Source organism: Theropithecus gelada, chromosome 14 (genome assembly GCF_003255815.1).
Source record: "Theropithecus gelada isolate Dixy chromosome 14, Tgel_1.0, whole genome shotgun sequence".
In the NCBI taxonomy this organism is placed as follows: Eukaryota; Metazoa; Chordata; class Mammalia; order Primates; family Cercopithecidae; genus Theropithecus; species Theropithecus gelada.
In genome coordinates this window covers 53,136,423-53,157,389 of record NC_037682.1, presented here as the reverse complement: position 1 = coordinate 53,157,389, position 20,967 = coordinate 53,136,423, and the positions used below count along the sequence as shown (strand labels likewise).

Below are 20,967 nucleotides of genomic sequence, written 5' to 3'. Positions count from 1 at the left end.
TATTAGCATCAAAAATATAAGGTACCTAGTCTAGCAAAAAACATGTACTATCTTATGGAGCCAATTTTAATACTTTGCGGAAAGTCACCAGAGGACCCAAACATAATCTCATATATATGAAAAGTTGATATAAGCCAGCAGTAGCATTAGCTATCACAGGAAGTAAGTGATTCTGAGACAATTGGTTTCCATAGAGGAAAAAACGAAATTGAGTCTTGTTTTGTACCATACAAACAAATCGATTCCATAAAGATTAAGGACTTTAATGTGAAAATTGAAACTTGAGATGTTAAGAAGAATTTTTTTTACCTCAAGTGTTAGTCAATAGATACTATAAAGGAAATGAAAAGCCACTCATTTGGAAAATATACAGTCACACTTTGTTATCCACAGAGGATTTGTTCCAGAATCCCTGAAGGTACCAAAATTTGAGGATGCTCAAGTCCCTGATATAAAATGGCGTAGTCACTGCATATAACCTGTGCATGTCCTGTCGCATACTTGAAATCTTCTCTAGATTACTTATAATACTGAATACAATGTAAATGTTGTGTAAATAGTTTTTATACCATATTGTTTAGGGAATAATGACAAGAAAAAAAAAGTCTGTGTATGTTCAGTACAGACACAACCATCCTTTTTTTTCTCCAGAATATTTTCAATCCACAATTGGTTAAATCTGAGGATGTAGAAGGCTCAGATATAGACGGTTAACTGTGTTTGCAAAAAAATGTAACCAAAAAAGAGTCAGCATTCTAGAATATTTCCACTCTTATGAATCAGTAAGAAATAGGCAAACAACCATATAAATATAGACAAACGGCATAAATATACTCTTCACAGAAGAATGCTAAATGTCTAACAAACCTAGGAAAAAGACAGGAAAATACAAATAATTCAGACTATAGTAAGAAATTATTGAAAACTATTAAATTATTAGAACTTTAAAAATCTGATAATACTAAGTACTTGGCAAGGGTGAGGGACAAGGGGTGTTCTTATTCAATGTTAGTGGGAGCATAACTTGTCACAACACTTTGGAAAACAATTTGGCTTTAGGCTGTAAAGTTGAATATGTGCATACCCTACAATTTAAGAATTTCATTCCTGATATATATTCCAGAGAAACTCTTACCCTCATGGCCAAAAAGACACATAGAAGAATGCTCATAATAGCAGAACTCGTAAGAACAACTCAGATATCCATTAACAGGAAAATGAATAATTTGTGGTATAGTCATACAACTGAATATTATATATACAGCAGTGGAAATGAATCAGTCACATGGATGCATTTTTACAACATAATTTTGAATTTAAAACAAGCAAGTTGTGGAAGAATACATACAGTGTAATACAATTTCAATAAAGCCCAAAGTCAAGAAAAATTAATTATTTTGTTTCTAAAAAATATACAGTTTAAAACAAAACAAAAAAAGTAATTTAAAAGGGGAAGATTAGAATTTTTATTTTTCAGCTGCATGCTCTGACTCCCAGAACAGAATTGTGAGCTAGCTACTAGCATCCTGGGCTTGTCAAGACTGAATCAGGCCAGATCCACAGCACAGCTTTCTGGATGATCATCATTCTATGTAAGGAGCCTGTGGGAGGCAGACATACCCAGAGCTCCAGGTATGAAGGTTGGTAGAGACTTGAATGAAACAGGTCTGTGCATGAGCTCCAGAGTGGAGTGCTGACCAGAGACCAGAGAACAAAAGGCAGGGACCAAAACCCAGCCAGTCCAGGGGAGAGGCCCTGCACACTGCTATTGAGAGTTCCTGCCCCACTTTCTCTAAAGCCCCTTGAAGGCCCCTAGATCATCAGTGAGGATGAAGAGTACGTCAACAAAATTGCAGTGAACACTGAATTAGGACTTTTCACAGATTCTAAGGAGGTGCAAAATCACATCAAAAGAGATAGATAGTTATGAACCACACGGCAAAACAAGACCCAACTTGGGAAAAAAAACACACACCAATACATAATCGGAGAAGCCTTCAGCATTACCTACAAAAAAAAAAGGTTAAAAACAAAAAACAAAAAAAAGACATGAGTCTAAAGAACAAATAGATCATTTTTTCTCTCTACTACTATCCATTCCAAAAAATGTTATTGGCCTGGCGCAGTGGCTCATGCCTCTAATCCCAGCACTTTGGGAGGCCAAGACAGGTGGATCGCCTGAGGTCAGGAGTTCAAGACCAGCCTGGCCAATGTGGCGAAACCCTATCTCTACTAAAAATATAAAAATTAGCTGAGCTTGGTGGTGCATGCCTGTAGTCCCAGCTACTCAGGAGGCTGAAGAAAAGAATTACTTGAACCTGGGAGGTGGATGCTGTGGTGAGCCAAAATTGCACCACTGCACTCTAGCCTGGGCATCAGAGCAAGACTCTGTCTTAAAAAAAAAAAAAAAGAAACGAAAAAGTTGTTGACCTTTACATGCCAGTCACCCTAGGGTAGGTAGGGACTAAGATTTACCAGTCTTGGTGGTTGGGAGTGACATAGTGTGCTTTGCAATTTTGAGAGCACTGTTGGGCAAAAGTGAGCCAATATAAATGACTCTATTAATAAAAAGTCATTTTGTGTTGGGTTTTGATCATTTCACCTCAGCAAGTGGGATATTTACATTTCTCACAGGAAAAATCATGTGATGAGGACACAGGAACAATTGAAGAGCCAGTTGACAGTGGACCCAGGCAGAGGGTGAGAGGAAGAAAGGGCTGGAGAACTGGGCCATTCTATTCACAGCCAGTGGCTGCTTGCCTTTTGGCTGCACCATTGCAGCTGCATCCTGGTTCCTAACTGGTCATGAGAGTCCCCTGAAAGGGTTTTCCATGCACCAGCAGCTATGGGACCAGATGGAGATGTGGATAAGCAAACCATCGCATAGGTACCAGGTGTTCGTGTCTTCCCAAGAAGTGCAGATGATCCACACAGCCACATGACCTTTTCATGTACATGAAGCCAAAAAAAAAAATTATTATTTATGAGTTTCTGTTACCTTCATGTTAAGTTACAAAATAAAGTTTAGCCATGTATAATCAAGGCAGGAGTTATACTCTAGCTGAATTCTAAAAGTGAACAGAAAATAATCCATGCTAAACTATAGAACTAGATGTTGGAAGAAATGGCAAGGTAGGAGTAACAACGGTACAGTTTACTGAGTGTTTACTATGTGCCGAGCACAATGCTAAGCATTTGATAGGCATCAGCTCATTTAATCCAATTTATAAGGTAGTACTATCATCACCATCCCCATTTTCCACAGGAGGAAACTCAGGCAGAGAGATGTGAGGTTATGTGCCCAAAGTCACGTGTTTGTAAGTGGCAGAGCAAAGTCTGATTGACTTCAAAGCCCATGCTTCTTTCACTTTGCTCTATTGCATTTATAGCGAGGGGCAATGCTGCCTTCATCAGGACCCACAGGAAGGAATCTGATGGGGAGGGGGCAGGGAGCTGATGGAAATCATAGAGGAACCTCTTGGTGCATGGTTGGAGTGGAGAGCAAGGCAACGCTGAACTGAGCATAGTCACCCTGAACCCAACACTTTGGGAAGGCAGATTCCTGGAAGCCTGCACTTGATTCCACATCCAAAGATCCCCCAAAGTGTGTTTGACTACTGAAGAAAGGAAGACGCTGAAAAATAGGCTGGGCACCGTGGCTCACACCTGTAATCCCAGCACTTTGGGAGGTCGAGGCGAGTGGATCACCTGAGGTCAGGAGTTCGAGACCAGCCTGGCCAATATGGTGAAACCCTATCTCTACTAAAAATACAAAAATTAGCCAGGCATGGTGGCAGGTGCTTGTAATTTCAGCTACTCAGGAGGCTGAGGCAGGAGAATTGCTTGAATCCAGGAGGCAGATGTTGCAGTTAGCCGAGATCATGCCATTGCACACAAGCCTGGGCAACAAGAGCTTCATTCCATTAAAAAAAAAAAAAAAAAAAAAAGAACTATAGCCAACAAAATTACAAGTTATTCCACTGAAAAAATAATTAAATTGAGTGATTCTGTTCAACCTGTGTTTGTCAAGTACAGTGTCAAGGGGAATCACTGTGGCAGCACAGAGACTCTCTAACAGGCCAGATTTTAGGACACAAAAGATTGAAAAAAAGGATACATAATCCTGGATAAAAGTCTAGCTAGAACCTGTGGGTATAATGCAGCAAAGAGGCTGAATCTGAAAAACAACAACAAAAAAATGCTCTAAAGACAGCAAAATAGTGTCTTGAAAGCTGCTGCTTTTGGATTGAGAACAAGGAAGGATAGGCCCAGTGTGTGTGGCAGATGGTATAATGTTAGATGACGAGGAAAGGCAGAATTCTCAGCTCTCAGCTTTTCTGTTTTCTCTATCAAGGGAAAACGATCTTCAATCTAGAAACATTAAACAAATATCTAGAAGGGACTGAATATAGATAGGTGGAAAAAATGAGAGAGTTGTAAGCCCAGGTGAAAGATGGAACATAGAATAGTGTCTTGCATGTAGCGTTACTCAATCAGAAGTTGCTGAGTTAAGCCCCTGTTTTTGAAATATCTTGCACATTGACGGGGCGCGATTGCTCACACCTGTAATCCCAGCACTGTGGGAGGCTGAGGTGGGTGGATCACTTGAGCCCAGGAGTTCAAGACCGGCCTGGGCAACGTGGCGAAACCCCATCTCTACTAAAAACACAAAAATTAGTCCGGCATGGTGGCACATGCCTGTAATCCCAGCTACTCAGGAGGCTGAGACAGGAGACTCTCTTAAACCTGGGAGACAGGGGTTGCAGTGAGCAGAGATCACACCACTGCACTCCAGCCCGGGTGACAGGGTGAGATTCGTTCTCAAAAACAAAACAAAACAAAACAAAAGGAATAGCTTGTACGTATGACCTCAGTCTTTGAAAACTCATGGAGAATTTTGGAACCAAAAGACTAAAGGTTTTGGAGCATATTTTCCACTTTTCATATGGCAAAGAAACATGAATTATGACCCTTGTCAAAATTCTAGAAACAATTATTATTATTATTATTATTTTGAGATGGAGTTTTGCTCCTGTTGCCCAGGCTGGAGTGCAGTGGTGCAATCTCGGCTCACTGCAACCTCCACCTCCCAGTTTCAAGCGATTCTCCTGTCTCAGCCGCTGAGTAGCTGGGATTACAGGTGCCTACCACCATGCCAAGCTAATTTTTGGTATTTTCAGTAGAGACGCAGTTTCACCATGTTGGCCAAGCTGGTCTTGAACTCCTGACCCCAGATGATCCCCTCGCCTCAGCCTCCCAAAGTGCTGGGATTATAGGCGTGAGCTACCACGCCCAGCCTAGAAACAATTATTAAAGAAATTGTGGGCCAGGCACGATGTCTGATCACAAGGCAGGAGATCGAGACCATCCTGGCTAACATGGTGAAACCCCGTCTCTACTAAAAAAAAAAAATACAAAAAAATTAGCTGGGCGTGGTGGTGGGCACCTGTAGTCCCAGCTACTTGGGAGGCTGAGGCAGGAGAATGGCGTGAACCTGGGAGGCGGAGCTTGCAGTGAGCCAAGATTGCGCCACTGTACTCCAGCCGGGGCAACACAGCAAGACTCCATCTCAAAAAAAAAAAAAAAGAAAGAAAGAAAGAAAGAAAAGAAAAGAAATTGTGAGTATTTAGAAAGAATTTTGAGATTACTAGGAACCACTAGTGTTTATTGAGAAGCTGTGAAAAACAAATGTCATTTCTTTTTCTGGGTGGAGATGCAAGGTTTGTAGTGCCAATGAACGTGACAGACATTGTGGAACTTCAGTTCAGGAAATTATTTTGACCTTGGTCATCTCTCTAACAGCCTCATAGACAAGATATAGCAATGTGGGCTGGATGATACCAGTTTGGTGCATATAGAGTCAGCTTCATCCAAAGGCTGAGAAAGGTCCCTAATGATGGGCCAGATGGCTGTCTTCCATGTCCAGTTCCATCTGACATTTTGCTTTCTAATATCACATAAATGTACAGGATGCCCATTTATCAATTCTGCAGAAATCTCAGAGTTAGGAGAAATGTATCAGCTGGATAAAATATTCAAAAGATATCTCCATAATGGGCCAAATAAATAAGGTGATATTTAACAAGATGCATATAAAGTCTTGAATTGGGTTATGAAAAAGATCAGTTGCACAAGTAGGAGATGAAGGTATCAGACTTAACTACCACCATTGTGGAATAGCCAGAGTTCATTTACTGGTAAATAAGAGCCCCAGTGAAAATGCTGCTAAAAAGACTTCTCAATCTCTGGGCATAGGATGAAAGTGTGAGAGGGTCTCTCTATTTTGGGTTGTTTATATATTGTTTAATTCTAGACTCTCTTTAAGATATATCTTGGAAAATTAGAGTGTAAGCAGAATGGGCATCCTTCCTATGACAAAATGACAGACGATCTGGAGGCACTGTGAAAAGAGCAAACTTCAGTCAATTGAGACGTGTCCTCAAATATCTAAAGGTCTGTCATGTAAAATATACAGTGACTGTTTTCCATCCTCCTCCAGGGAGAAAAACTGGAATCAATGTCTAGCTGTCAACCCATTGAAGGCCAATAGAAAGTTTTCAGGACTTAAAAGTACACAGCCCTGCAGTAGACTTCCTGAACAGAAGGGAGCTCCCTCATCCCATGGATAATTATAGAGCAGTCACCTGTCAGGGAGGAATGGAGGGAATTCCTGCATTGGCTCATGGCTGGACCAGATGACCCCGGAGGGTTCTTCTACCATGTATATTGTATGATTTCAGTAGTGACAGTTCCCATTTATTGAGCTTATACTATGTGCCAGGACTGGGATAAGGGCTTTGTGTGCATAATCCCACTGCAGCTGCATGGCAGATAAAAAGACTGAGGCTTAGGAAGTCTATGATAATCACTCAAGCCCACAAAATGGGAAGTAGAGGAGTGGCATTTTGATCCCAAGTCTGAGTTCAAAGTGTGCATTCTTAACTTCTATATTCTATGTGATCTCTGGCATACATACTTCGTTCTTTCATCCAACAACAAATGTCCGTGAATGCCTTGTTCTTTCCCTCCTCTCCCTGGCAAACTCACTCATCCATTTAGACTGAGTGCACCTGCTGTCCCCTCTCTGAGGCTTTCCCTTGCTTTCTCCACACACAATTAATTGCCTGCCTCCTGTGTTCTCACAAGAGGCATGTTGTATTCTATTTGGCTATGTTGGTTTTCCCCAATGGACCATGAGCTACCAGTTACCTAAAGAGCTAGAAGCAGTGTTTACCCCTGTCTGGCACCACATACAATGCTTAGAAGATGTTGGCCCTCAATGTTTATACATTCGCTTGCTCAAACATTCATTCACTCAAGAAACCTAAGAAAGAATCACACCTTATTTCCCTCCCTCCTCCCTCTCTCACTTTAGTCCTTCACACACGACACTTCGCACATCATTCTCCTACTCCACCTCCTTTAATGTCCCTTTGTGTTCTACAGCATGAAGTGCAAATGCCTTAGCACTATTCTCTGTGATGAAATCATCAAAAAAAATGCCAGGCCTCCTTGCCCACCCCTCCGTGCCCCTCAGCCCCCCCAATCTCTGTCTCCACCATCTTCTTCCCCATTCCCTCCTTTTTCCTCAAGTTGTTCCCTCTTCTTGAAAAATGCCCTCTTCCACCCTCATTATTTCCTCTCAAAAGTGTTCCTGTTCTTCCACCCCAGTCCCTTAGAAAGTCCAGCCTCACACCCTGATCAGGAAAATCCTCCCTCCCCCGTGTGCCCACAGTACTTTTTGTTGCTTTATTGTGATTGTTTTCTAATATTCTATTTTATTCTAGCTCTTTGAGTCCATCTGATCCAAAGAGCATCTAGTGATATTCTTTTTGGTAGGCACAATGCCTTACTATCTGCAAATTTCTCATGCAATGTAACATTATATATCACTATATCTCCAGTACCTAAGGTAATACCAACACATAGGAGATGTCTGATAGATAGGTGTTATTAAGTGAATGAATGAAACAGAAGCCAAGCTCTGCATTCTAGCACCAGTTTGCCCATAAAGTAAATAATCTGGGATATTGCATATACAGTTCACCCTTCTGCATCTGCAAATTGAAAATATTTAGAGAAAAATTAAAATAATACAATAAAAGATAATACAAATAGAAAAACCAATACAATATGGCAAATATTGACATGGCATTTATATCATATTCAGTATTATAAATAATCTAGAAATTATATAAAGTATACTAGAGGATGTGTATAGGTTACATGCAAATACAGTCACCTCTTGGTATCTATGTAGGACTGGGTCCAGAACTCCTGTGCAGATACTAAAATGTATGAATGCACAAGACCCTGATATAAGATGACATAGCAGGACAGGCATGATGGCTCACACCTGTAATCCCAGCACTTTGGGAGGCCAAGGCAAGAGGATCATCTCAGGCCAGGAGTTCGAGACCATCCTGACCAACATGGTGAAACCCCATCTCTACTAAAAATACAAAACTTAGCTAGGTGTGGTGGTGCACACCTGTAGTCCCAGCTACTCAGGAGGCTGAGGCAGGAGTATTGCTTGAACCCAGGAGGCAGAGGTTGCAGTGAGCCAAGATCGTGCCACTGCACTCCAGACTGGACAAGAGAGCGAGACTCTGTCTCAAAAAAAAAAAAAAAAAAAGGCACAGTATTTGCATATAACCTATGCACATCTTCCCATATTTTAAAATCATGTCTAGATTACTCATAATACCTAACACAATGCCTACAAATTACTTCATTTGTATGGATTCAACATAGTACTTGAAGTGCAGCAAATTTGTGTTTTTTGGAACTTTGTGAAATATTTTTTTCTGAATATTTTTTGATCCACAGTTGGTTGAATCCACAGATGAGGAACCCACAGATTTGAAGAGCTGACCGTACTATGTCATTATATATAAGGGACTTGAGCACTCATGGCTTTTGATATCCAAGAGGGGGTCCTAGAACTAGTCCTCCATAAATACTGAGACATGACTGTAAATCTTTCTGGGCCCCAGTTTCATTTTCAATAAAAAGGTGGTCCAGGAGACAGGGAGAAAAGGGAACTAATTTTTATGGATTTCTTGCTATGTGCAAGGCAATGAACTAAGCGTATTATTTACCTTAAAAGACTACTTTAGCAGGAGGGAGGGAGAAATATACATAGCAGTGAAGACACAGTTAAGGATCAGACACAGTTAAGTTCAGGCTCTAGCTCTGCTGCTTACTGTGAACTTGGGCAAGTTTAATCTTTTAAACCTCCATTTCTTCAGCTATCAAGTGGTGATGATAAGTGTATCTACAGAAAAGTTTGTTATGAGGATTAAATTAGATGCTGCATGTAAGGTACATAGCCCATCAACATAGCCATCCTCATATCGTATTGCCTGTGTGTCTTCTCATTCCAGTTTAACTAGTGAAGAAGCAGAGGTTCCGAGAAGTTAAGCAACTTGCACAAGGTCACACAAAGCTTCTGTCTGCCTTGTTTTCCCCTCTATGTATAGGACCCTCCAGGATAAATCCTTCTAGGATGGCCATGAGCATTTGCCATACAGCTTGTGTTCTCCCTTCAGGGTGAAATATTCAAAAGCCACCTTTTAACATTTTAGTACCTAGATATTTAGTGTCTAACATTAAATATCTAAGAAACAGTGCCAGTTTTCTCATGATTCTTCTTCTGTTTAATAAAGGTCATAATCTAAGTAATAAGAATACATGGATATAACTTTACCCCCAGGAGACACAAAGCTAATAACTTCTTTTGTTATTATTTGACTTTTCTTTGTTCAAAAAATCAAAATGCCAGTCAACACTCCTCTGTGACCAAATGTGGCATGAGCTTCCTTGCCCCATGGAAGGAGCCACAGGCCACCTGGGCACTCAGTAGGCATTTGATCTGGGGGAAAAAAAGAAGAAGGAAATGATGACCAGCAGCTAGGGTTGTCCTTGGTGAAGAATGTGATACATTTACATGTATAAGTTTTACAAAGAATATACAAGTAGGCAAGGGGAGGGTCGTTTGTGGTGGGATGTTATCATGGTTATGTGACCATTGGAACTGGAGTGGTCATGCCCTAAGTGTCCGAGAAGACCCCCCCACACACGTTCCCAGAGCATGCACAGGTGGGTTTTATTTGTCATGCCCATAACCTGGAGGCATCTACAGGGTGTCAGGGAGCTGCTGCCTGCAGAGCCCTTCTCACTACAAACATAACCTGCTAAAGTGGCTCAAAGCAGTTTGATCATGGGGAGAGAAACGCCAATCTAACCCATTTGCTGTTGATTTCTTAAGCAGATTCAGGCGCACAGGATGAAGCACAGCTTTTGCAGGAATGGTTTAAGCTGGTTCTGGAGAAGAATAAATTAATGCGATATGAGTCGGAGCTCCTAATCATGTAAGTAAGGCAACACAGATACCAGTGAGTCCTAAAAGCAAAGGGGCAAAGCAGGGTGGCTTACCCTCCTAGGCTGAAGTCTAGGGACTTTTTCTCCTTGTGCATACAGAATAGTGATTGAGGCAAATTGATATTTTATGTCTTGCATATCATGCTGGCATTAGTGCAAAGAATCTTTAGCTGTCTGTTCTCTCTGCAGAGTCCTGTGGCTAAAATACCTTTTGGGTAATGGGTCTGGAACTGAAGGTCATTTGGATAAGGCATTTTCAATCCATCTCTCTTCCCTGGGCCCATGTTAAAAGAGTGATCACACACCTGCAATGGGAAGGCTGTGTCTGGCCTCTGAGATAAATCTTGGGAAGGACTCAGTGACATATGCCTGACCACTTCCTGTGGCTTTAAGAGAATGAAGAACTAAGATCTGGCTGGCTGTCCTCTCTGAATGCAGTTGCAGCCTCGTTGGGAGATCAAAAAGTGGAGATGGATCTCACCACATTCTGAAAAAGCTGAAGGTCACTAAACCTGTCATCATTCTAGAGAGAAAAAAGTAACATGTAGTATAAATTTAAGTGCCACAAGTCGTGCTGGGTGCTTCCATTTATGCTGTATCATTTCATTCTTGCCCCAACCCCAGGAGGTAATTTTAAGGATTTTGAAGGGGTGTAATAAATACTACCACTCTTCCCTGCCTGGGTTCTGAGCCAGGTGAGAAATAAGACAACCAAGTCAATAGATGGAACATCAAAATATTATCTTCATTACCAATAATGGCTGATATGATAATGGCTTGTACATGGCTAAGTATGACAGCCCAGATTGGCTTGCTACCTGTATTCGTTTCCTAGGCTGCAATAACAAATTACCACAGACCGGATGGCTTACAGCAGAAATTTGTTCTCTCACTGTCTGGAAGCCAGAAGTTCAAAATCAAGGTGTTGGGAGAGCTGTGTTTCCTGCAGAAACACGAGGAAGGACCTAAAGAAGGACCTGTCCTAGCCCTTTCCACTTTTTCCAGCTCTGGGCTTTCCTGAGTTTGTGACTGCATCACTCTAGTCTCTGCCTCTGTCTTCACACAGTCTTCCCTGTGTGTCTGTGTCTTCTCTTCTGCTCTTATAAAGACACTTGGGTCATTGAGTTTAGGACCCACTGAGAAAATCCAGAATGTTCTTATCTTAAGGTCCTTAACTTAAATGCATCTGCAAAGACCCTTTACAAAAAAGATCACATTCAGTTTCCATAGGTTAGGAAGTGGACATGTCTTTTAGGGGGTCACCATTCAACCCACTACACTAACCAACCCCAGAAGTAGACATACACCTACCTAATCACAAAAGGTAGAAGACTCACCTGCTCCTTAGGGGCAAGGCTGTTATCCTAGACCAGTGGGGTTCATCCAGGGGCGATAACCTCAGAGGATATTTGGCAATGTCTGAAGACATTTTTGTTGTCATATCTAGGGGCAGGGATGCTACTGATATCCAGTGAACAGAGGCCAAGGATGCTACTAAACATCCTACAAAGTACAAGACAGTCCCTCCCAACGAAAAAGAATTATTTGGCCTAAAATGTCTAAAGTGTCAAGGTTGAGAAACCTTGCCCTAGAACTATGGCAAGGCTTATTGAGAACAAATGTTTGCTAAAGACTGAGCCTGAGAGAGAAAGACAGGAGTGAGTTGAGCTCACATAGTCTATTTTTCCCAAATGTACCTCCCCTGGGGTGAGAATGAGAAAGGGTAGGGTTGGGAGAGGTGGCCCAGAGTTACATTCATTGAGTTCCATTGACATGGAAGGTAATGCCAGGATGCCAGAAATTGGGAAGAAGAGGGGTTATCTCTAGTGATGATTTGTTTCATTATAACCTTTTTTTTTTTTTTTTTTTTTTGAGACAGAGTCTCGCTCTGTCACCCTGGCTGGAGTGCAGTGGCGCGATCTCAGCTCACTGCAGCCTCCACCTCCTGGTTTCAAGTGATTCTCCTGCCTTGGCCTCCCAAGTAGCTGGGACTACAGGTGCACACCACACCCAGCTAATTTTTGTATTTTTAGTAGAGACAGGGTTTTACCATATTGAGCAGGCTTGTCTCGAACTCCTGACCTCAAGTGATCCGCCCGCCTTGGCCTCCCAAAGTGCTGGAATTATAGGCCTGGACCACCATACCCAGCCTTATTACAACTTTTTAAGTTGACGCATATAATGAGATTCAGGGCAACTAAGTAATTTGTCCACTCTACCTGACTACAAAGCCCTTTTTATATAGCTACAGTGTCTGCATTGAGGCCGGGTATAAATGATAAATTATAAAAATGTAAAAATTATTTTAAAAGTGTAAAAAATGTATCAAGCACATTCTATGCACCAGGAACTATGCTGGGTTCTGTGGAAATAAAGATGGATAAGGTCATAGACTCTATCTTCTAGGATCTGGTAGTTTTGAGGGAAACAGATAGGCACATGCATAGCACGGTAGTAATAAGAAAACACAGAAGAGCTCCATGGTGATAGAAGGGTCTGCCTGAGAGTCAGGGAGGCACGGCTGCTGCCTGTGTCCCATAACTGCAGTTTCCCTGGTCAACACGCTGTCGGAAGGACTTTCCTCTCCAAAGGAGGGTGAATAGGAAAACTTGGGCATGTGAACTAGACAAAGGCTGGTAGGAGCTCTGCTAAAAGATGGGTTTTAGTTTGGAGAAAGCCCTGAATGAGCATGGAGAAATGTCTTATTGGTATCTTGATTCAATGCTTTTGGGAACCAGATGCCAAGACACTTCAAAGAACAAGAGGTCTATTGGGGAAAATGCCTGTGAAGGGAGAGGGAGCAGGAGGAAGTGAGAAGTCTTCAGACTCCACAGCAGTTCTTATGCCTGTAAAAGGAGAGTGGGGAGGGAGAAGAATTGGGCAGGAGGAGCCCCAGATGTGGCACAGGTCTAAGAAAGTCTTGGCTAGGTCAATGGGAACATCAGTGCAAAGACCGCCCATCGAGGAATTCCATGCAGGGCAGGAACAGGGCAACTGCAACACCTCCTCTGTGCTCGGTCTGCATGACATGGAAGTGGATCTTGCAGCAGTGAGCTCACTCTGCTTCTCCCAGAAGTTCTCTTAAAGGAAGATCTGACTGGTCCATCTCCATTGACTACCACAGTGGGCCACAAGAAGTTCAGGGTTGATAACAAGAAGCAGGGACCTTGGCTCATGTAGTAGCAGATGTAGTAAAAATAACGCCAGTAACAGGGTATAACAAAGTGACCCCAGCACTCATAGGGGCGATGCATGATACACATGCAGATGGCAGGTGGAGGCTGGAAGAGAAGACCCCACCAGGTCAAACCCAGGGATCGAATCTCAGCCCTCACCCTCTTCAAGTCTCTGTTGCAGTGAACACCCTTGACCTTTCTCTTTTCTCACAAAACATCCCTTGCTTGTCTCTGTGATGGTGCATTTCTTGTTTTGTTCTTCCAACTTTTGGATGACTTCTTCCCTGGCTACCTTTTTGTTTGGCTTCTAAGTGTAGGTATTTCCAGGCTTCTGTCTTCAAACTTTCTTTCTCTATAGCCTTCCTTTTAGGGATCACACAACTTCAACTCTCACCTCTGACCACTGCCACATCTGTGTGTGGTCCTCAGTTCTCCTGAGAACTCCAGAGTGGCATTGGGGAGCGTCCACATTACCACATGGGCTAGCCTGTGGGGAGCTCACACACCCACGGTGATATCCATGGGGCATCCCCCAGCATGGAAAATGTAAGTTCCACCTTCACCGAGGACTCACTTCATTTCTTGACTTTGCTGCTCCTCTCAGTGGAAATGCTGAGGCCCCAGCACCCAAGCTTGTCTACCCCAAAGCGTCACTGACTCCACCTCTCCTACAGCCAGCTGGAGAGTTGCTTGAGTTTTAAGGTCCTCACCCCACCCAAACAAAATATGTCACTTTTGTTTCCTCCATTTTGTTTTCTCATGTACCACAGTCAGAGACTTGGGCATCATTGGAGATAATGCTCTAAGTCAAGTTACTCCTAAAAGAGAGAAAAGCTTTTGATTGTCATTGCTTCTCCCCGGGCCTATGCTAGTCATTTCTTCACTATTCTCCTCATCCCCACCCCATCCCTAAAGGGTGGTCTGGATGGCCTTCCGAAGCCTACTGAAAGCACATTGCAGCCTTCAGCTGCTCCCCCTGGTCTCTTGAGTTCAGTGTATCTCAGCAGTCTTTCCAGGTACCTACAGAGATACCATCAGCAGCAGAACCTTCAGTTTAAAGACAGGCTAAGGCCGGGTGCAGTGGCTCATGCCTGTAATCCCAGCACTTTGGGAGGCAGAGGAGGGCAGATCACCTGAGGTCAGGAGTTTGAGACCAGCCTGGACAACAGGGTGAAACCCTGTCTCTACTAAAAAGACAAAAATTAGCTGGGTGACAGATGCCTGTAATCCCAGCTACTCGGGAGGCTGAGGCAGGAGAATCGCTTAAAACTGGAAGATGGAGGTTGCAGTGAGCCAATACTGTACCATTGCACTCCAGCCTGGGTGAAAAAAGCAAACTCCATCTCAAAAAAAAAAAAAAAATTAGCCAGGCATGGTGGTGCATGCCTGTAATCCCAGCTACTTGAGAAGCTGAGACAGGAGAATCACTTGAACCCAGGAGGCGAAGGTTGCAGTGAGCTGGCGCCACTGCACTCCAGCCCAGATGACAGAGTAAGACTCGGTCTCAAAAAAATAATAATTGTAATAAAAAATAAAGATAGGCTAAAACTCCAGTTTTAATAAGGAAAAAAGAATGTTGTAGCTACTCTCAATGGGCTTATTCATCAATGTTTCCTCACAAATCTATAGTGTTTATAAAGTTTAACATTTTATCACCCAGGGCCCAGGAACTAGAATTAGAAGATCATCAAAGCAGACTGGAGCAGAAACTGAGAGAGAAAATGCTCAAGGAGGGTAAGTATGCTGATGTCTTGGGTCCTTGTTCAGAACTTTCACCCTGAAAGGCTCTTGAGCAAGAGTGTGCCACAAATCCCAGAGTGGGGTGCTCTTCCTGCCTGCCAGCCTGCGAGTCAAAGGAAAGTGCAAAGCCAGCCTGCCTCCCACCAGCAGCACCACAAGCCCCATTTAGCCTCATTCACTTGGGCTGTGAGGGCAGTGCTTTCCCCCATCACATGTGGCAGTAGGAACAAAGTCCTGTGTTCACTTATTCTTTCACATATCCACCCATTCATTTAACACACATTTACTAGGAACTGTGGGCCTGGTTTATGATGAAGAGAAACCCCTGCCCTCTAGAAGTTTGTGGTCTCACTGGGGAGACTAACACCCCCAGTCCAGTAATGCTAGTTCAGTGAGATGAAGGCCATAACAGAAGGGCTTTGGGAACACAGAGAAAGGCAGGTCTAGTGCTGCCAGGCACTAGAGCTGGTAAAGGAAACATTCCCTCCCAGCGTGGGCAGGGCCAGGGCATCACACATGAGAAAATGATTCCACCAGGAAGGAGGGAGAGTGAAGATAAACCCAACTGACATCATACACTGCTGTATGCAGTTATTAGTTCCCGCCAGAAAGGCATATTCACTGTTTTGTGCCTGTGTGTTTGCAGTGCCAGATCCACGCATGACTTTCCTATATTCAGACCTAGATCTAAAGAACAACTTAAAGAATGTCTATACTTCATGGATATCATACTGCACCTACCTTATGAGGTTGCCCAGTATAGGGCAAGTACTGAGCAAATATTAGGCATCATTATCCTGATTTTTATTTACGTATTTTTGTGCCCAGTTTTACAAATTAGAAAACCAAGTCTCCGAGAATTTAAATAACATGCTCAAGGTGAATGGTAGGGCTAAGATTTAGGAATAGATCACAGATCAGGGTCTCCTGTTCTTTCCCATATGGCAGTGATTTGCAGGCTGTTTCTTTATAGCAACAGAACTCTAACAAAATCCTTATGCAGCAGCACTGTACAGACTAAAGTGGTATAAATCATTTTTTATATGTCAGAGGGGCTTAGATGGGTCCATCCATGACAAGCCTAAACTGAGAGAGGATTTTTTATTTTAATTTTTCTGTGCTGTTTATTAAATGAGTAGTAATCCTGGACTTAATAAACCATAGAGTCTAACTGATATCTAACTTGTATATCAGATTTGAAAAGTTTAATTTGTTCTGTTTCAGGATACTAAATAAATACTACCAAAGACTATTTGCCACCTTTGATTCTTTTTTAAAAAATTCTTACTAAGGAGTGAAGGTCATATGTTTTCCTCACCCCTCTCAGATGTATCCAAAAAATGTAGTCTCTTTATTCTGTCTGTACCTGAGCTCATCTTCCGCCTACGCATCCTCCCACTAATTAGCAAGGGAAAAAATAGGAACTCTTTATCCCTCCATGGTAAACTTAATCTGATGCAATAACTTAAACAGTCCATGTAGGAGATGCTCGGTCTCTTTGGGATGAAAATGTGCAGTCTTGAAGATGCCACCCCTCCCTTCTGCGTCTCTCCCCAGGGTGCCTGGCAGGTAATGGGAAGAGGCAGGTCTGTGTGACCTTGTGGCATTAGGACTTTGTGTGGAATGCTCTGCTTAGTGAGTCCCCACATGGCATCCCCCATCATTGGGCTGCGACTCTCTCTGTGGCATCTGCAGCTGAGGTGTATGCTGGTCTCATCCGTAGCCTGCCCACTCTCTCAGCATGCCTGGGTGCCTACCGGCATTCCTGGCTCACCCAGCCTCACTTCAGCACATCTCCCATTCAGTGCGGCCAGACAGTTTCTCCTGTGGGGTCACTTTCCCCCATGGGGGAGCCCTGTGGCAGGTCCACCAGCCAGCTGTCTTTGGTATCAGTGGGGCAAGTGTACCCTTCTAGGCTCCACCATGCCACATACAGCACACCAAGATCTGGGGGGCCACACTCAGACCCTTCTTCTCTGCCCAACCATGAAGTACTGTCCTATGTTTATACATAGGGGTGCCCTTTAAGCTGGCTTCTTTCCAGAATTCTGAACAAGGGCAGGGCAAGAGTCCTGTGCCCATCCATCTCCCACTCCCACTGTTCCCATCAAATGAGATATGACATTTCCTGCCCCCTGTGGGGCTTCCAAGGCCCAGAATGGAGAGACCAAGCCTGGGGCTCTAATCCTCTGCCCCTCCTGCTTCTCTCTTCTCTCTGCTTAAAACTTGAGGTGCAAAGGGGTGGTGTTTCTTTGTCTCCCTTCCATCAGACCTACCTGCTCCCTGGCCCAGACCTCAGAGCTAAGCCTGATGAGGGACAGTGGCACCCTCTCTTCTCTGGGATAAGGCTCCTCACCCAGTCCTCCATGGGTTAGACAGAGGGCTCTAGGAATTTAGAAAGACTTCTCCTAAGGCAATCATCTACTTGACAAGACTTAAATCTGGCTTCAGAATCCTGTGTTCTGTGGCCAAAGCTCATTACTACTTGTTTCCTACTCTCTCTTTTCATTTTCTAACAATCCTATCTCCCCCAGGCAACTGAATGCCTCAGGCCAATTATCAAGAAGGTCAGGTACTCGGGAAGACAAAGGGAAAAGCAAAGTCAGTGTGGAAACACCTTTCTATCAGACAGTTGTAGCCTCACTTTGCTTCCCTGTGGTCCCTACACAAAAGGCTACAGTTTGTCATTAACTAAACGTGAAAAAGATTCTGGCCGGGCGCTGTGGCTCACGCTTGTAATCCCAGCACTTTGGGAGGCTTAGGTGGGCTGCTCACAAGGTCAGGAGTTCAAGACCAGCCTGGCCAACATGGTGAAACACTGTCTCTACTAAAAATACAAAAAATTGACCAGGCGTGGTGGGAGGCGCCTGTAATCCCAGCTACTCAGGAGGCTGAGGCAGGAGAATCTGGGAGGTGGAGGTTGCAGTGAAGAGGCTGAGGCAGGAGAATCTGGGAGCTGGAGGTTGCAGTGACCTGAGACCACACCACTGCTCTCCAGCCTGGGCAACAGAGTGAGACTCCATCTCAAAAAAAAGAAGAAAAAAAAATTCTGGTCATTGAAAGAGTAGCCACTGGTGCAGCTGGTTTACTTAGAAACTTCTCACAGATTTCTTTGCTGTGGCTCAGATATGTTTATGGGAACCACCTTTTTGTTGTTTTGTTAGTTTCTCTTTGGGGCAGAGGGAAGGTTGGGGGACTTGATAGGGTTTGGCTGGTATTAAATTCTTTTTGTTACAAAGGGGTTTTCCCTGTCACTGTGTATATATCTTCAAGATGAAAACTGAGTGAACTGCTTCACCGCACCCACCTTTCTCATCTCTCGCTTTAAGGGCAGTTCCTTGGTGTTAAATTCATTTCCTTGTTTTCTCCATTAAAATTAAAGGCAGACCAAGTCCATAACAATTGAGAATGTCCATGCCAAGAACTCTCCTGGGGCCCAATCTTCCCTGAGCCCAATGTTGTTTTTCCTTTTTCTCTTTAGAGAGCCAGAAAGATGAGAAGGATCTAAATGAAGAGCAAGAAATATTCACCGAGCTGATGCAAGTGATTGAGCAAAGGAATAAACTCGTCGATTCCTTAGAGGAACAACGCGTCAGAGAAAAAGCCGAGGACCAGCACTTTGAAAGCTTCGTATTCTCCAGAGGCTGTCAGCTGAGCAGGACTTGAGGAGGCCCGTAGTCCCTCTCCCTGGCTGCACATTGGGACCGGATCAGGCCAAGTTCACCACACACCCTCGTGGGTCCTTCTGCAGGATTTATCATCCCTGGAACTTAAGTTATACCCTACTGCATTTTTTTAAATTAAAATTCTCTTGCACGCATGGCAGCTTCCCAAGGTCCTTCCAGAGATTATAATGAAGAAAACCCAAAAGCTCTTTGGCAATTGGCAGTCAACTTCAGCCAGGCTCTCAGACTGGAGGTGTTGTTGGCAGATGACCAGCATTGTTTTCCCTAGAAAGTGACACAAAGACTTGACTTTCCTGCTGCTTTTATCATTTTCCTTCCCAATTCATTGAGTTACATACTTTAAGATTTTTGAGAAGCTGCCTTTTCATTAATATATCCATATTTGCCTTTTTTGTATGGATGACCGGTTTCCAAATGTCAGAAAGAAGCAGCCGCAGTTTAAAGATTAGGTTAATATTTAAATTGTGTTTCCAGAGAAAGAGGAGAAACCTTCAGATTACTGATTACATAAAGCAAATAACTTATATGGCAGGTGTTAATTCAATCCAGGGTGAATTTCATTTACCAGGTGCATTTATAAGCCTTAATATAATATACATAAGCAATGAGAGCTTAATAGAACATTTGAGCCTTAATTTTATTTTAAGAAGAAAAGAAAAAAGGAAATAAAACTTTAACTTTATACCAGTGGGATTGTTAGTGTTCACCAAACACTGCTGGCTTAGAAAAGCTTTTTGTCCCCATGCTATGCTTTTTATGGACCCTGGAAAATAACGAAAAGCATTTTCAGAAACAGAATGATGTTAAAGTACTTTTTAAGTAAGTGTTGATGACAGAAAAAAAAAAAAAAGGGAATTTCTTTTATTTGTTGATAAAATATTGATGATATTGGTGCTGCTACCGAAACTGAGCACACTAGGGTACAAGAGAAGGAATGCTTCTTGCTGCTGGTCTTCTGAGACTCACAGAGAGAAGTATCTCTCCCTCTCCCCAGGAACTCTACAGAGCAAGGACAAAACCACTTCTGACTTAGAGGGAGGGCTGAAGGCAGTAACCCTATTTACCAAATCCCAAACTGGGTCATGGACTTTTTTAATGACAATTCAGTTTGAAAAGAAAGCTGGAAGATGAAGTTTGTGTGCTGACATGTTGGAATTCCTGGGGCATTATGACAGTTCCCATGGGGGCCAAAGAAGAGAAGATTTAATATGGTGATGTGTTGTCATAAAACATTTGATTGTTTTTGCTCAATGGGATTCTCTGAAGATTTAGTCTATTATTGATAAGAGAAACACTAAAGAACTCTTGGTTGTATATTTGGCTGCCCTCATTTCGGCAAGTGTTTAAATGTGTCATTAGACAAAAGGTGCTCTTCAACAGTTGGCTCTGACTAGGGAGACCAGATTTCTCTCAAATCGATCCATGAACCACTTCTGTCAGAGACGCTCTCTGCGCACACCAATGTGGCCAGCTGACAAGCCAGAAATTAGATGTATAACTGAATCTGAGTTAGCCAATGCTTTGGGTTACATTTAAGTACATCCTTTCTGTGTTATACCAAGTTCCAAAGGCTGCAGTTCTTTTTCCTTTTCTTTCCTTCCTTCCCTTTTTTTTTAAAATAAGAATCAAGTCTTCCAGTGCCTGAATTCTATTATTAGGTAATATGAGGAGGCACCTACCTACTACCTACCTACCTACCTACCTATGAAAACTGTACCACTTCTGGATATTTATCTATTTTTATTTATTTGTGTATTGGTGATAATTGATAATATCATTTCCTCATAATTCAGGTTTCCAGGTGTTATAATTTGGAGAAGACCTATTAGCACTAAGAAATTGGTACATAAGCTATTTAATATACAAATAACCCAGATGTTTGGGGCAGTGAGTTGTATAGTATTAAAGATTTCAGCTATCAGGCATTTAGAGGTAAGATTATAGATGCACAGGAATATCAACTCATTGTAAGAAAAAGATTT

General features: G+C 42.8%; 1 protein-coding gene across 1 annotated transcript in view; it reads left to right on the top strand.

Annotated features, from left to right (window-relative positions):
* MICALCL (MICAL C-terminal like) overlaps positions 1 to 19,119 on the top strand; it is a 71,543-nt gene extending 52,424 nt beyond the window's left edge. Inside the window, exons 8-10 of the mRNA XM_025356029.1 lie at positions 10,274 to 10,373; positions 15,220 to 15,293; positions 18,781 to 19,119. Of these exons, the coding sequence (XP_025211814.1) occupies positions 10,274 to 10,373; positions 15,220 to 15,293; positions 18,781 to 18,965 (359 nt within the window). The 3' untranslated portion in view covers positions 18,966 to 19,119. The remainder of the gene's footprint in view (positions 1 to 10,273; positions 10,374 to 15,219; positions 15,294 to 18,780) is intronic.
* The last annotated feature ends 1,848 nt before the right edge of the window (positions 19,120 to 20,967 follow it).